General features: G+C 43.4%; 1 protein-coding gene across 4 annotated transcripts in view; it reads left to right on the top strand.

Moving 5' to 3' along the window:
- The window catches only part of LOC105855229 (acyl-coenzyme A synthetase ACSM2B, mitochondrial-like), a 37,828-nt gene that overhangs the window by 11,115 nt on the left and 11,068 nt on the right, over positions 1 to 15,645 (top strand). For 3 of the 4 annotated variants that reach the window (XM_075995126.1, XM_075995125.1, XM_012736087.3), the window contains 8 exons: positions 456 to 640; positions 3,481 to 3,691; positions 6,417 to 6,624; positions 7,947 to 8,090; positions 9,516 to 9,672; positions 13,585 to 13,664; positions 13,875 to 13,998; positions 15,259 to 15,339. In XM_075995126.1, coding sequence (XP_075851241.1) covers positions 464 to 640; positions 3,481 to 3,691; positions 6,417 to 6,624; positions 7,947 to 8,090; positions 9,516 to 9,672; positions 13,585 to 13,664; positions 13,875 to 13,998; positions 15,259 to 15,339 — 1,182 coding nt within the window. In that variant the 5' untranslated portion in view covers positions 456 to 463. Of the gene's footprint in view, positions 1 to 455; positions 641 to 3,480; positions 3,692 to 6,416; positions 6,625 to 7,946; positions 8,091 to 9,515; positions 9,673 to 13,584; positions 13,665 to 13,874; positions 13,999 to 15,258; positions 15,340 to 15,645 lie in introns of those variants that run through there. The other variant, XM_075995128.1, reaches the window with a different exon arrangement.

Raw genomic sequence — 15,645 nt, 5'->3', positions numbered from 1 at the left:
CATTGACCAAAGCTATCCCAGGAGCAAGCCCAAACCAATGAGATGTGGATAGATACTCTTCCTCCAGGATGTGCTGGGAAGGCACACAAAAATGAGTGCGGATATATTACTAGAATCCTGCTACAGGAAGGGAACAAACTGTTGGGAACAACATTCTCATCTACCACCCACTGTATTTTCAGTACAAAGGGATTTATCACATGAATATGGGTGTTCAAAAAACTGTCAGAAGTGTTGAAGAGGTAGAATCTAGACTGGGTCTAGATTCTGCTGTGCTTTTGGAGAATAGCACACCACAAGGAGACAGATGCTGAGTGCCAATTCACTCATGACCTCAGCAAATTAATTCCTGGAAAGAATGCCGCGCACTTGGGGAAACTCTCTGGAAGCAGCTGATGCTTAACAGAGCAATCTATTCAAGAAGCGCTTACCTGTGTCTCCTCTTTCCTTTGCAGGTCTGACCATGCACTGGCTGCGGAAACTTCAGGGCCTTTGCACACTATGGGGTGCTCAGATGTCCAGCCTCACTCCCCACATTACTGTGAGGCAACTGGCATCGGTCCAGTGGGGCCGCCAGGAAGTTCCTGCCACGTTTAACTTCGCTAGAGATGTGATCGATCACTGGGCTGACATGGAGACGGTAAGGGGGTGGAAAGAGGCACCGAGAGAGACGATTTGGCTGACTTCATTAATTCATCTATTCATTCCCTAAGTATTTATTGAGCACTTATTATGTGTCAGGCAGTGTCATAAGCTATGAATAAGGTGCTCATCTCCCATGATGGCAGCATTAAGGGTGGGAGGAGGACAGCATGATTGGCAGAAAAAAGGTCACAGGAGTCTGGCACAGGGTAGAGCAATCTGGTAACCCCCAGGCAACTGACACACAGCTGGCTTCCACATGCTGCACATGCTCTGTTGTGACTTCGCTGGGTGGGACAAGGACTAGTGGGTTGGGGTCACAGAAGAGGTGGGTTTGAATTTGTTAAGAGCAAATCAGCACTGACCAAAGACTCAGCCAGTCTGCTCCGAAGGTTAGGTCATTAGGGGTGTGCAAATAGGGTGGCTACTAGGCAAGGATTGTCAAAAGAGCCCCAATATGAGACATCAGAAAAAGAGAAGGGAAAAGAAAGAGAAGAAGAGAAAGAGAAGGTGCAAACTATGCACCAAATTTCTAATGCAGAAATTTATGAGTTTCCCTCCCAGCACTGGAGTTCTGGAATTCTAACTCATCCCTTGCTTATACACTGTTGCCTTCACCAGAAGTCCTGTGAACCTACTTTCCTAGAGGGTGGAAGGATTTGTCATGGCTAGGATAGGGGGAGGGATGGACCTACCAGCATGGGCTGAAAACCATGGTGCTCAGAGGAAGTCATGACCATGTTGTTGTCTTGCATGCCCAACACCACAACACAACCGTAGTGCAGAGATTGCAAACGCCTGGCCGCTAGGCCAAAAGTGGCTCTAGGTGTAGGGTACTACTAAAAAAAATAGATCAACATTTTAATATTGAAAATTTTCAGGCAAAAATTTAGATATCTAGATTTTCTTTAAAAGCTATGTTTCCTTGGGATATTGAGGAAGGCCCTTACTACCATGACTGACAATTCTGAATTTATAAAGGGAAGTAGTAAATACATTTTATTATATAAATATCAAAAAAGCTCTACATTGACAAACAGCACCATCAGCAAAATAGAAACTAATGACAACTGGGGGGAAATATTCAATTCACATGACAGCAAAAGGGTTAATATCCCTAATACAAAAACAGCTCCTGGAAATCAAGAATAAAAAGGCACAATCCAAAATAAAAGTGGGCAAAGTATGTGAACAGATAGTTCATAAAAAAGTGAACTCAAATGGCCGTTAAACCAAAGAAAAAATGCTCACCGTCCCCTTTAATAAGAGGACTGCAAATGAAAACTTTATTGAAATCGGATTTTTTAACCTATCTCATTAGTTAAATACAAAAGTTTGACAGCACACTCTTTTGGCAAGGCTGTGAGGAAAAAGACATTCTCGTACGTTACTACAAAGTGGTGTAACTTTGATGGAGAGGAATTTTGAAATATATAACAAAATGACTAGCATGTCTTCCTTTGCTTTTGCATTATTAATCTCAAACTATGATCTGGGAACCCCTGAGGATACATGAGACTCTTTCAGGTGATCTGTGAAGTGCAAATTATTTGAAAATAAAACAGAGAAGTAAGAACCCCTGTGCACTGCTGGTATGTATTTAAAATGGTACAGCTATTATAGAAAACAGTACGGTGGCTCCTCGAAAAATTAAAAATAGAATTGCCATGTAATCCAGCAATTCCAACTCTGGGTATATGCCCAAAAAATCAAATGCCAGGTCCATAAGAGATAGGTGTACCCCCGTGTTTATGGTGGCTTTATTCACAATAGCTAAAAGGTCAAAACAACACAAATGTCCATCAACAGATAGATAATCAAATGTGTATATTTACAATGGGATACTATTCTGCCTTAAAAAGAAAGGAAATTCCAATATAGGCTACAACACAGATGAATGCTGAAGACATTGTGCTAAAAAGTGAAACAAGACAGACAGAAAAGGGCAAATATTGTTTGATTTCATTTATTTAAGGTACTTAACAATAGGCTAATTCATAGAGACAGAAAGTAGAGTGGTGGTTACCAGGGCCTAAGGAGAGAGAGGATGAGGAGTTATTCATAATAGGGACAGAATTTCAGTTTTGGATGATGAAAAACTTCTCGAGATGGCTGGCGGTGATGGTGGCACAGTGATGCAAATGTACTTAATGCCACTGAACAGTACACTTAAAAATAGTTGAAATGGTACATTTTAATATATATATATATATATATATTACAAGATAAAACAAAAATAAATAAGTAGAGATAAATATCTACGTAAACCTAAGATATAAATATATATTAATTATATTAATTAATACACTTAATAAAGATCAAATATTTGCCTTTTTCACTCTGATTCTCTCACAAGTATGCAGTGACATTCTCCAGAAGGTGTGTGTTAGGTAATATGGAAACAGAGTGAGTGCAAAAGCAGATAAGACAATCCAACAGTCTTCTAAGGCAGACGTTAAAAAGATTTGCAAAAATATAAAATAATACCCCTCTTCTCATTATTATTATTCTTTTTTTATTTTTGGTTTTGGAAGGTATATCTTTTATTTAAAAAATTTTATTCCTGCTAATATATAATGGGTTTACTACTGTTATTTTTAAAAAGCACACATTTTTTAACATTCTCAATTTTGTTTTCTAATATGGTAAATATCGATAGATTTAACCCCTATAAATAAAAACTGTTTAGGGTTTTTAATATTTTTTTAAGAGTGTGTGGGAGTCCTGAGATGGAAAAGCTTACTTACTAAGCGCTGACTTGGCAATCGCAAGACTTGGAAATCATTCTCCCCGTTTGTGATCCAGCAGCCCCTAACCAGCGGGCTTCTCTCCCCTCAGGCTGGCAAGCGACCGCCGGGCCCCGCCCTGTGGTGGGTGAGTGACAGAGGGGAGGAAGTGAAGTGGAACTACAGGGAACTGAGTGAAATCAGCCGGCAGGCGGCCAATGTCCTCCTGGGGCCCTGCGGCCTGAGGCGCGGGGACTGTGTCGCAGTGGTGCTGCCCCGTGTGCCCCAGTGGTGGCTGGCGACCCTGGGCTGTATGCGAGCAGGTTAGTGACAGACCCTTGGACAGGGCACAGAGAAACGCAGCCCCCTCTCCCCAGAGAAGTCCTCTCCGCAGAGCATGCCATCCCTCTTCACGTGAAGATATCACCTTTCTTCCATTTGTTGAAGCAAACCATGCACCAAGCACTTCTGCAAGAGGTTGCTTAGATACATGGTGAACAAAACATAACCTGGTATTCATGGGACTCGCAGACCTTTGGAAAAAGCTATCCAACTATTCACTGCACGCATAATGATTTAATCACAATTTTGATAAGGGGCATGAGAATTTTATTAGAACCTACAGAAATGAAGTTAGCAAACTATGATCCTCAAGCCAAATCCTGTCCACGGGTTGTTTTTGTAACTAAGGTTATATTGGAACTCAGTCGTGCCTTTTTGTTTGCATATTATCTGTGAGCTGCTTTTCCACTATAATTGCAGGCTTAAGTAGTTGGGTCAGAAAGCATCTGGCCCATAAAACCTAAAATGTTTATGATTTTGCCCTTTATAGGAAAAGTTTGCCAAACTCTCATCTAAAGGGAGACTTGAACTAACTAATCTGAGGAGTCACAAAGTCTCAATGGAAGAGATATTTGGTCTGAGGTCTGAAGGATGAGTAGAGTTTGGCCAGGAGGGGAGACAGAGAGGGTTGAGCTAAGCAGAGGAAACAGCGTGTGTGAAGACAGAGGGGAGGGAAGCTTAAAAGTTTTGAGAGAACCTCGAAGGATGTCTGTGAGCCAGGAATCCAGGCAGCAAGAGGAAAGTAATGGCAATAGAATACACCTGTCGAGATGGGCAGGTGCTAACCTGGTAGTGCCTTGTGGGCCATGGTGAGACTTCTAGACACTTATCCAGTGGAGAATGGGGAAATCATTGATGGATTGAGTGATATGTAATCACTCTCTTTGTAAGACATACAGGATGCTGAACAGAGAATGAGATGAAGAAGGCAAAAGTCAGGGTGGAAATCTCAGAAAAGAGACAAAGGGTGATGGTGGCTCCAATTTGGATGAGGTGGTAGAGATGAGATAAGTGGATGGATTCCAGAGACAGTTGGGGGAACTGATAACAGGGTTGTTTTAGGATGACAGCCAGGGAGACAGTCATAGCCCCTTCAGCAACTGGGTAGATGCTCCTGTCTTTCACTGAGATGAGGAACATAGGCAGAGAAAGAGACATGGTGGGTGTGTTAGGCAAAGATGACAGTTTGGTAATGTTGAGTGAGGGCTGCCTATGTGATAATCAAGGAGGGATGGGAAGTGAAAAATTGGATTTCAGGACCCAGATTCTGCGATGGAGACAGGAACTTGAGAATCATCGACCTTCAGATGAAAATGATGAGATGTAAAGAGGTTTAAAAAGAGCCTCTGGGAACTCCAGCATCCTACTTCACAAACTGCTCTTCCCATTCCTCTTCTCACACAGCCCGTCCCCATACATTACAAAAGCTCCCACCCCACCTGCTGGGGACAATGGACTGTGGCAGTCATTGAGGAGGAAGATGTAAATGTGACCAGGAAGTAGGAGCAATGGGGGCAGGTGAACCAACTTTAGGGTCTTGCAACCCATGGAAAGAGTAAACAAGCCATAAGAAAAAGGTGATATACTGAGAGATTATGACCTGCAGGGAAAGAGAACCCTGAGGAGATGTGTCTGTTCTTCTGTGTGTCTGACTCAGTGTGACCATGCAATGGAGAGACATTGGAGGGTGTTTACAGGTGTGTGGTGAGAATCCGTGTGTTGAGAGTTTGAAGAAAAGAGGTCAGGTTTAAAATCTATTTAACAGAAAGAGCAGCATGTGGCATCAACTTCATAAAAGGTGAGACATAAGTCTAGTTATTCTACAGAAGATTTAAAAAATTGTAAGAGTCTCATCAAGATAATAAACAAGAACAAGAAACGGAGAGGTGATAATCAAAGGGTACGAAGCCTCAGATAGATGGGAGACATGAGTCTGATTTTTTTAGATAAATTGCACAGTAGGCTAATAATTGAATACTGTATATTTAAATAATAGTAAGAAAATAATTTTCTAATGTTCTCATCACAAAAAATGTCAAATACTTAAGGTGATGGATATGTTAATTAGCTTAATGTAATTATCCCACATTGTATTAAAAAATCATAACACCACTTTGTACCCTCAGAATATACACAACTACACTGTGTGTATAATAAATATATATGTATATATATATATAAATCAAAAACATTCTTGTCTAAGAAAATGCATCCAGTATCCCCAGGTTAGGAGAAATAGCTGGGACCCAGAGCACCAAGATATTTCAGGACCATGGTATGGATATTTCAGGACCATGGACAATTCCAAGTGCCTTTCGTCATGATTTTAATTACTGTATGAGAGTGTGAGATACAGCAAACCTCTATAGGGCTTTTTTTTTTTTTTTTTTTTTTTTTTTTTTTTAGAGGAGTGAGAGTGAGTGGGGAGGATTGTGTATACGTCTTATACTATCAACAGTGTGACATTGGGCAACTCGATTTCTTTTCTTAGCCTCAGTAGGGCACTCACAGCTCTGACAACCCAGGAAAACCTCTGTTACAGTCACTCCCTGATTCTCACTTCCCTTATTATTGATACTCCTTGTTGTTCAACACTACTCTACCCTCCCCTTCCCCACTTGCTTCCCGCTGGATCTTTATATCGGGCTTGCCTAGAAACAAAGACAGCCCTTCCTTCCAGCTCTCTAAGCCATTTGCCTTCTCTAGGACTCATCTTCACACCTGGGACTGTCCAGATGAAATCTGCTGACATACTCTATAGGCTACAGTTGTCTAAGGCCAAGGTCATTGTGGCTGGAGATGAAGTGGCTCAAGAAGTAGACATGGTGGCCCCTAAGTGTCCTTCTCTGAGAATGAAAGTCCTGGTGTCTGAGAAAAGCCAAGACGGGTGGCTGAACTTCAACACACTACTAAAGTGAGTATCTCCGTGTCTCGACCTGTGTTTTCACCAAAAGCGAAAACTGAGCCAAGCATGTATGTGCAGGTGCTTTATCTGGGAGGTCCAGGAAGTAGAGCATGGGACTAGGAAGAGTGAAGCATGGAGGAAATAAAAGCCAATACAGAGTTTTTTGTTGAGACATTGCAAGGGCTAAGTGACGCTTTATCTGCTGGGACCTTCTGAGGAGCACATAGAATGTCTCCCAGAACTTTCCACTAAAGGGCTGATGAATATTGCCACATCAGCACCTGGCTCCCATTGGTTGAGGATTATCCTGAGGGTGTTGTCTGCTCCACACATCTGGACTGTCCACACTTGCATGAAGAGTGGGATCAGAGTCCCATGTCATGGTGGCAACAGAGACCATGGGCACAAAGACCATGGGGCACAAAGTGAATCACTTGTGGTGCCCACTAGAAACAACATGGTTTCAACATCAGTAGGTTGAAGCCCACCCAGAACCATTCACTGCAAATGGCTCAAATCAGAGGTGAGGCCAAGAGCATATGAGGTAAAACCCAAGAGATGGCTGATATGTTGTTTCTAGGCTCTTCTTCCCACCTTCTGTGTCCTTCAACTAGGCTTCTCAAGGACAGAGGAAGCTTTACGTGTCCTTCAAAAGTTGATAGCAAAACTGGCTGGATGAATGAGTTTCTCTGTCATGTGTCTCATAGCTCTCCATTAGGAACCTTTAGAATCTTTTAGGGAGAACTTCCACTTTTCCTTTCTTAATGTCATGGTCTTTAAGGTAACTGTCAAAGAAATAAACAACATGATACCAGCTCTGAGTCCAAAATCAAGACACTAGAGGAAGTGTCCAAGAGATGTGTGAGTGTTTCCAGAGAAAAGAAGAGGGTGCCAAGAAAGTACTTGGAAAATATGTAATAATTACATAATTCCCATGTTCTTGGTATGCAAGGGATTTTAACAATAATTAGAGTACCATTTATTGAGTTCTTGCTAAGCAAACTGCTTATTTCTTTAGTGGTGGAGTTAACTTTCTCAATAACTCTGTGAGACAGGTATTATTGATCCCACTTCACAGATATTGAAAGTGAGGCTCAGAGAAGTTACCTACCTAGTCCAAAGTTACATAGCTCACAAAGTGCCAGACCTGAGTGGTTTTCAAATGCAAGTCTAACCGACTCAGAATCCCACGATCTTAACCTCCCCAAAGTCTCCCTTCTGAAGTGGGTGGACTGACTTGCCCATGGTCAACATGGGAGATGATAAGGAAAGACTGTGACAGCTGGTGTCTAGGCTAGATGTGAGAAAGTGACTGTATGTGTCTCCTTCAGAGAGGCATCCGCCACTCACCGCTGTGTGGAGACCGGAAGCCAGGAAGCCGCGGCCTTTTATTTCACTAGTGGGACCAGCGGCCCTCCCAAGATGGTGGAACACTCCCACGCGAGCCTTGGCCTCAAGGCCAAGATAGATGCTGGGTAAGCAGAGCCCTTTCACTCTCTGTCCGGAGAACTGCATGCCCAGGCATGAAGACTTTTCTGAGTTCAAATCCCATCTTCCCAGGCTGGGCTACCCTCTGGTGCTTCTAAGAAAGACAACTGGGAGGGAGGGCTGAAAAGCACATGGCTTCACATGCCTGGCTATCTAGAGACCTTCTAGAGATAGGATACTTCTGTTTTGGCTAACATGGGATCTGGAAACCTCATCCATGTTTTAAGCCATGTGCCTCCTATACTAGCACAAGGTTTCTAGGCATTTTCCCCACAATGATCTCTATCTTGCCCTTTGGGGTGGTGGTAATTTGTTTTGATGCTAATCAAACAAGAGGACATTTTTGTCAGCAGAAAATTACTTTGCAAATTCATTGAAGTGTAAAATATTATTGGACGAATTAGGTGAAAAGAGATCTCGGCATTTCTGGATCACAGATCTTATAGTTCAGAATTTTCTTCCACTGCTACATCAGCCCTGTCTATGGAATCAGAAAACACTGTGTTAAGATCTTCATGCAATGATAACTACAGATCTTTGGGGTTTTCTTCAGTAGATCCTTCCTGCCATGTTAATTTTATTATTAGAATGGAAAAATATTTTAATGCAAAAAACTAAGAAAGCGTAAATATCCTACCTATGAGCCCAGAAAATTAAGTAAGTTAGTGAAAATTATTTAATAGAAGAGCTATAGTAAAATCCAGTTTCTAAAAGATGAGGGATAAATTACTTAAATATAACTAAGACATTAGATTCCCATTCCCCAAAATTTGGTTCCAATGTGCTGATATAATTGCCCTATAGAGCTGAAAGTACTAATCATCTTCAGGAAAGAGCACATTCTACAGCAACTCCCAGTCACAAGGAAGTTGTTCATGTCTAGCCTAAATCATTTTTGCTTTAAGCCAGGCCTAATACCTTTTATTCTTCCCTACAGAGAGAAAAGAAACAAGTTTCACCCTGCGTAAGACCCTCAGCTGTACTTAGGCAATTTAGGATACTTGGAGAAAGGAAACCAAAGCTCTACTCAGCCAAACTTGAACTTGGCAAGTCCCCTGTTAGGATATTCATCACTTAGATGCTTTTTGTTAGTAAATTTTCCTGGGTGGTTCTTGCATGCCAGAAACTGTACTAAGTTTTGGGGATAAAATGAGAATGAGATCCAATTATCTGTTAAGTCATGTCAACTGGGTTCACATCTTCTAAGCTCTCACCCCTGGTTGATACAGGATGTGTAGATAGAACAACTTTCCTCCTTACACTTAGACACATTTCTACGAACATGCATAAACACAGGCAGATACACACACTTGTGCACACACTACTGCTCCCCCACTACACACACTGTCAGGCTCCACACACCCCCAGCACACATTCACCAATATGTACGTGTGTTTTGTTTGTGTTCTCAGCATTTGGACAGACCTGAAACCCTCTGACATAGTATGGACTGTGTCAGACACAGCTTGGATACTGAACATGATAGGTGCATTTCTGGAACCCTGGACAGCAGGAGCATGCACATTTATCCATCACTTGCCAAAGTTTGACCCAGTGGTCATCCTAAAGGTAAGAGAGGATCCGTTCTGCACAGGTTGTTCAGATTACTCTGAACAGGGTTTGCACAGTTCAATTTATTGTGGTTGATTTCAATTCATCTAATTTTTGTGAAATGCTGGCCACATGTGTAAACGGTGTTCAGTAAGCAAGATGGAAATGGTCCCTGACCTCATGGAGCTCATGGTCTAGGGAAGGAGAGGGACACATATGCAGATAAAAGGAGTGTGTTCCTTTTATCTGATAAAAGGAGACAGGCATTGTGGGTCATTTGTTCACCAAATACATTTAATGGGCTCTTCCTCTGGGGTCAGATATGAGACAGATAGTGGTGAACCACATATAAAATAGAGGGGTAGAATATTGGGGGCAATGTTATCTCCCTCCCGGGTGTGTGTGTGTGTGTGTGTGCGCACATTGTATTTCCTTTTGTATTTGTGGTATAATGCACATACTGAAGGTTAAAGTGCATAGAGTGCTGTCATTAAAGGGTTACAGCTTGAAAGGTAATCTACCTACATTAGATACTGTCTTGAAGTCATCCTGGGCTGCTACAATAAAATACCATGGTCTGGTTGGCTTAAACAACAGACATTTACTTCTCACAGTTCTGGAAGCTGTAAGCCCTAGATCAGGGCACCAACATGATTGGATTCTTGGTGAGGGCTCTCTTCCTAGCTCGTAGATGGCCACCTTCTTGCTTGCTATATTGTCACATGGTAGAGAGAGACAGTGCTGATGTCTCTTCCTCTTCTTACAAGGAAACTAATGCCATCACTGGTGCACCCTTATTATTACCACGTATAATTATCTCCCAAACACCCATCTCCAAATACCAACACAGGAATTTGGGGCAGGGGGGTACACAGCATTCAGTTCCTATCAGACACCTGTGTGACCACTGCCAGATGAATTCATGAAACATTTCCATTGCTGCAGAAAGCACTCACGCCCCTTCCCTGACAATGTCTGTACCTGATAAGTTAATCATTCTTTCGACTTCTATCACCATAGATTACTTTTACCTCTTCTTGTACTTCATGCATGTGGAATCATGTAATATGTAGTCTTTTGTGTCTAGCTTCTTTCACTCAATATATTTTCTGTGAGATTAGTCTTTATGTTGCGTGTATCATAAATTTGTTCTTTTAAATTGCTGTATGGTATTCCATTCTGTGAATCTACTACAATTTCTTTTCCCATCCTGTTGTTGATGAACATTTGGATTGTTTTCAGTTTGGGACTTATTATCTAAGCAGAATTCTGCAGCATAAATAGGATGTTTTTCCTGTAGAACTTGATGGAGCAGACACTAAGTAAAACCCACAAACTACAGTTATTCATTACCCTGGAGCAATGATGCAATGAAAATGACCCCATTTTCCTGCAAAGACACACCCTATTTTGGACTCTAATTATGATGAGAGGCTGGGTCATTGCCATGCTGGGCTTCCAGATCTCTGTAGCAGTTGAGCGACCACCCAGACACCTGTTTGGCTACAACAGAGGTCCCCAGGGGTGAACTAAGGCATGGATGACATTTTGAAAGTCAGAAAGTCAGGGGTGGTCTCAATCCTCTCAGGAGATTCTCTTCAAATGATACTGTTGTTCTCTGTTTTAAACGAATTCTTACTCTGCCTCCTTCCCACAATTTTTAACTGGCTTTTGTTAACAAAACAAAGCATGAAAACTGATCTACAATTATGAATCTCATTAGGAAAACAGAGGTTGGATGTATAGGGAGGAAAAAGACTAAGGAGAGTAAGAAGTATAGCAAATAATTGCAAGTTGAGCTTCCTGTAAGACAAAGCAATAAGGACTAGGGGTTGATTTTCATAGCTTATATCAGTTCACCAAGAGCATTTGAAGGAAATGATTGCATGATATTCTCACATTAATCATTTTTTCCTCGACACTTTGCTTAAATGACTGCTATCATTTAAATATATGTAATAGAGATGGGGTCTCGCTCTTGCTCAGGCTGGTTTCGAACTCCTGAGCTCAAGCAATCCTCCCACCTCAGCCTCCCAGAGTGCTAGGATGTCAGATGTGAGCCACAACGCCCAGCCTAGTTTGAATATTTGTTCTCTCCAAAATTCATGGTGAAACTTCATCCCAACGTACCAGTACCATGTTTCCCTGAAAATAAGACCTACCCATAAAATAAGCCCTAGCAGGATTTCTAAGCATTTGCACAGCATAAGCCCTACCCTGAAAATAAGCCCTAGTGATGGGCGTGGCTACGCAGCGCGTCTGCACAACCCATGCGTTTCGTCGCGGAGCGGTGAAGATGACGGGCAGCCCTTCTCATCTGCCAGAGGTGACCGGAAAGGTGCGGGCGGCCCCACCAACAAGGTCGGCTCCCCTGTCAGGTCCCGGCCACCCTGTGCGTGCTGCAAGCTGAGGCTTTGAGGGGAAAATAACGCATCCTCTGAAAATAAGTTCTACGGTGTCTTCTTGAGGAAAAATAAAAATAAGATCCTGTCTTATTTTCGGGAAAACATGGTATTAAGAGGAAGGGTCTTTAAGAGGTGATTAGGCTGCCTGAGGGATTAATGGATCAATGAGTTAATAGATTAGTGGGTTGTCAAAGAGAGTGGGTCTATTACAGAAAGCCAGTTTGGCCATCCCTCCTGAGTCCCTCACCATATGATGTCCTACACCCCCCCCCCCCGGGACTGCAGAGAAGTCCCAACAGCGAGAAGGCCCTCGCCAGAGACAGCTCCTTGACCTCAGGCTTTCCAGCCTCCAGAACTGTAAGCAATGACTTTCTTTTCTTTATTAATTACCCAGTCTCAGGTATTCAGTTACAGCAACATAAAACACACTAAGGCAATGCTCTATTAAATTCTGCACAAGGTCAGGTGTGGTGGCTCATGCCTGCAATACTAGCACTCTGGGAGGCCGAGGCAGGAGGATCGCTTGAAGTCAGGAGTTCAAAACCAGCCGGAGCAAGAGCGAGACCCCATCTCCACTAAAAATAGAAAAAATTAACCGAGTGTAGTGGCGCACATCCTAGCTACTTGGGAGGCTGAGGCAGGAGGATCACTGGAGCCCACTAGTTTGAGGTTGCTGTGAGCTAGGCTGACGCCAGGCACTCTAGCCCGGGCAACAGATTGAGACTCTGTCTCAAAAAATAAATGCATGAATAAATAAAATAAATAAATTATCCACAAAGCTAAGCATGGGACGGAGATGGTAGCATCTAACAGTTAAGAGAGCATGCTGCAAATGCTGGTTCTGCTATATGCTGCCCCTGTGACCTCGGGCAAGTTACTCAACCCTGTGAGTCATGGTTTCCCCCTCTTTATAATGGGGATGATAGCGCCCACTCCATGAGGTTACTGTGAGAAATAAATAAGATAGCAAACGGCATGGCAAATATTCACTGCCACATCTTTTTGTAAACTTTCTTTTGAAATGCTGGGTGCTTTTAACTTTTCAAAGAACTTTTTCTCGTGAGTTACATCCCAAAAATGCTTTCAAGAAAATAGGGCTGGGAATAATGTACTCTAAAGCTGGTTCTAGAAGGTTAAGGGACTTAACTAAGATCACATAGCTGATCTGCAATAGTGGCTGATCTCTTGTGGATGATTAGTAGTTTTTGTGCTTCTAAGGTTGTGTTAATGAAGGCAAGTCTTAAATTGGCAGCAATAGGCAGCCAAGATTTGACAAAAAAGAAAAATTCCAAATCAGTCCTAGAATTTTGATATTATGATACGGGTTTGTTTCTCCGTTATTTATGTCTTGAAGGTACATGAGAATTGTGGGGTTCCTTTAGCCTGAAACAGAGCAGACAAGTTAGCGTTGTAGAGGAATCCAGACCTCTACAACTCCATAGACCACAATTGTAACCACCGTGCGTACCAGTAAGTTTGGCATCTGGTCTGGCGACTGTTGTCACAGCTGCCTGTCTTCCTACAGGTGCTATCCACCTACCCAGTCACCAACCTGATGGGCGCCCCCATCATTTTCCGGATGTTGCTACAACAGGACCTCTCCAGGTGATGGGGCTGTGGGGGGTTGGTAACAGCCACTGGTAACACCCATCCCCCTGCCTTGCCCGCACACTCACATGCCCGTCCATCCGACTCGCTGACGTGGGGAGCCCCAAGAAGCTGGCCCATCATCAAAGCACCCAGAACCCAGTGCCAGGGCTGGATGGGCTTTTGTTCCAGGGATGCTGAGGAAGACCACTTCTCTCTCTTCCTCAGTTACAAGTTCCCACACCTAAAGAACTGCTTCAGTGGAGGGGAGAGCCTCCTTCCGGAAATTCTGGAAAAGTGGAGGGCCATGACGGGGCTGGACATCCGAGAAGTCTATGGCCAGACAGAAACGGTACCTGTTCCCAGGGGAGCACCGTGGGCGGGGTGCACCTTTGGGGCTTCACAAGTCTCCTTGACAAAAAAAAATATATTAGCCCCCATTTATAATTTGAGAGATATTTCTTCAGTACCCACGATGGGACAGGCACTAGGTATTGAAAATTCAGCAGAGAACAAAACAGGTCAAGCTCCCGCTTTCTGGAGATTGCATTCTAGTGCGAGGTGGGGAGGGAGACAGTAAACTAAGAACCCGTCTGAAACGGCAGGTGGTGAGAAACGCTGCGGAAAACGCAAAGCAGGTGAGATGAGATGAGGTGTGGCTAAGTCAGATGCGATGGTCGAAAAAGTCCTCTGCGATGAAGAGACGTTCTAGCAGAGACCTGAGTTTATCAAACATGTACTTACTGCTCAGACAGAAGCAAGCGATGGAGAGAGGAGCCCACGAAGGCTCCACTGCACCTGCCCAGATATCATCTTGGAGGCCTTGGAGGCCCACGTGCATAATGTAGATGCACACTGCTCTCTACCATGCTACTTATCGAAACAACGTGGGGAACACTTTCCCTCAGCGATCTCTCTCCTTTTCCCGGTGCTTCTTGTTGCAACCCCCAGAGCTTCTTGCCTCTCCCTCTCCACCCTCTTACCCTACATCCTTCTGTGCCTAATGGATCTCCCAGCAGAACTCCCGCAGTGGGCTGGGGCCAGCCCTGTGCTGTGGAAAGTTCAGGAAGAGCTTTACGAATATGGAGGACAAGGGAGTTGTGGCCAACACACCCTGGCAAAGGCTCCCGGCCAACCAGAGGAGGATGTGGTCAGGGCAGGCTTCTCAGGCCGCCGGCATCTCAGTTGGGAGGGTTCCTTTCAGAATCTGAGCAGAACGGGTCCTACCATGGGAGGTAATTTTGAGAAACGTTTTTTTAGGCTGCATAGATTGCAAATTGGTAATTCAATACGGTTTGAAAAGGGCTTTGGGTATCTCTGTAATCTCTTACTAAAGGGAGGCTTGCCCTAAAGAGATTATAATGTGGTTGTCAGCCCCTCCTCCCTAGGGGAGCAGCCACTCAGGTTGCCTTCTGAACAACTTAGCGACACCCCTGGGATTGCAGCCCCAGTTAAGGGGAGAGAGCAAGGGGAGGAGGAGGGAAGGAACCACCAAAGGGGAGCCAACTTCGGGTCAGTGTCAGAGCCTGCTCTGCTCAATCCTGTTTTTATTTTCCTTCTGTGACCTTGTGTCTCCTCCTGAGGTTTGCCAATTGTCTGCTGTTTCCCACAGGGGCTCACTTGCAGAGTCTCCACGACAATGAAAATCAAACCAGGCTACATGGGAACATCTATTCCCAGTTACGATGTGCAGGTTTGCTACGGGCACTAGGGAGGGAGGGAAAATAGGGAAAACACCAGTTTTGCAGTAACTTACTTATTGCATTGTTCATTGAGTTAAAAACATTAATGGAAAGTAAAGATATTAAGATCATCTAAAAAAGAGGGAGGGGAGGAGGGCAGAGGGACGGAGGAAAATGGGAAATAATTTATATTCGTATCATCCGGAGAAATCCACCTTTTATTTTCCCCTAGCACATTAGCAAGGCAGGTTTAAAAAACAGAAATAGGGATGAATCGTGACATAATATCTTGTAACTTGCCTTTATCACTTAACAAC

This window comes from Microcebus murinus, chromosome 19 (genome assembly GCF_040939455.1).
Source record: "Microcebus murinus isolate Inina chromosome 19, M.murinus_Inina_mat1.0, whole genome shotgun sequence".
In the NCBI taxonomy this organism is placed as follows: Eukaryota; Metazoa; Chordata; class Mammalia; order Primates; family Cheirogaleidae; genus Microcebus; species Microcebus murinus.
Note: the sequence above shows the minus strand (reverse complement) of the source record. Positions and strands in the feature narration are given on the sequence as shown.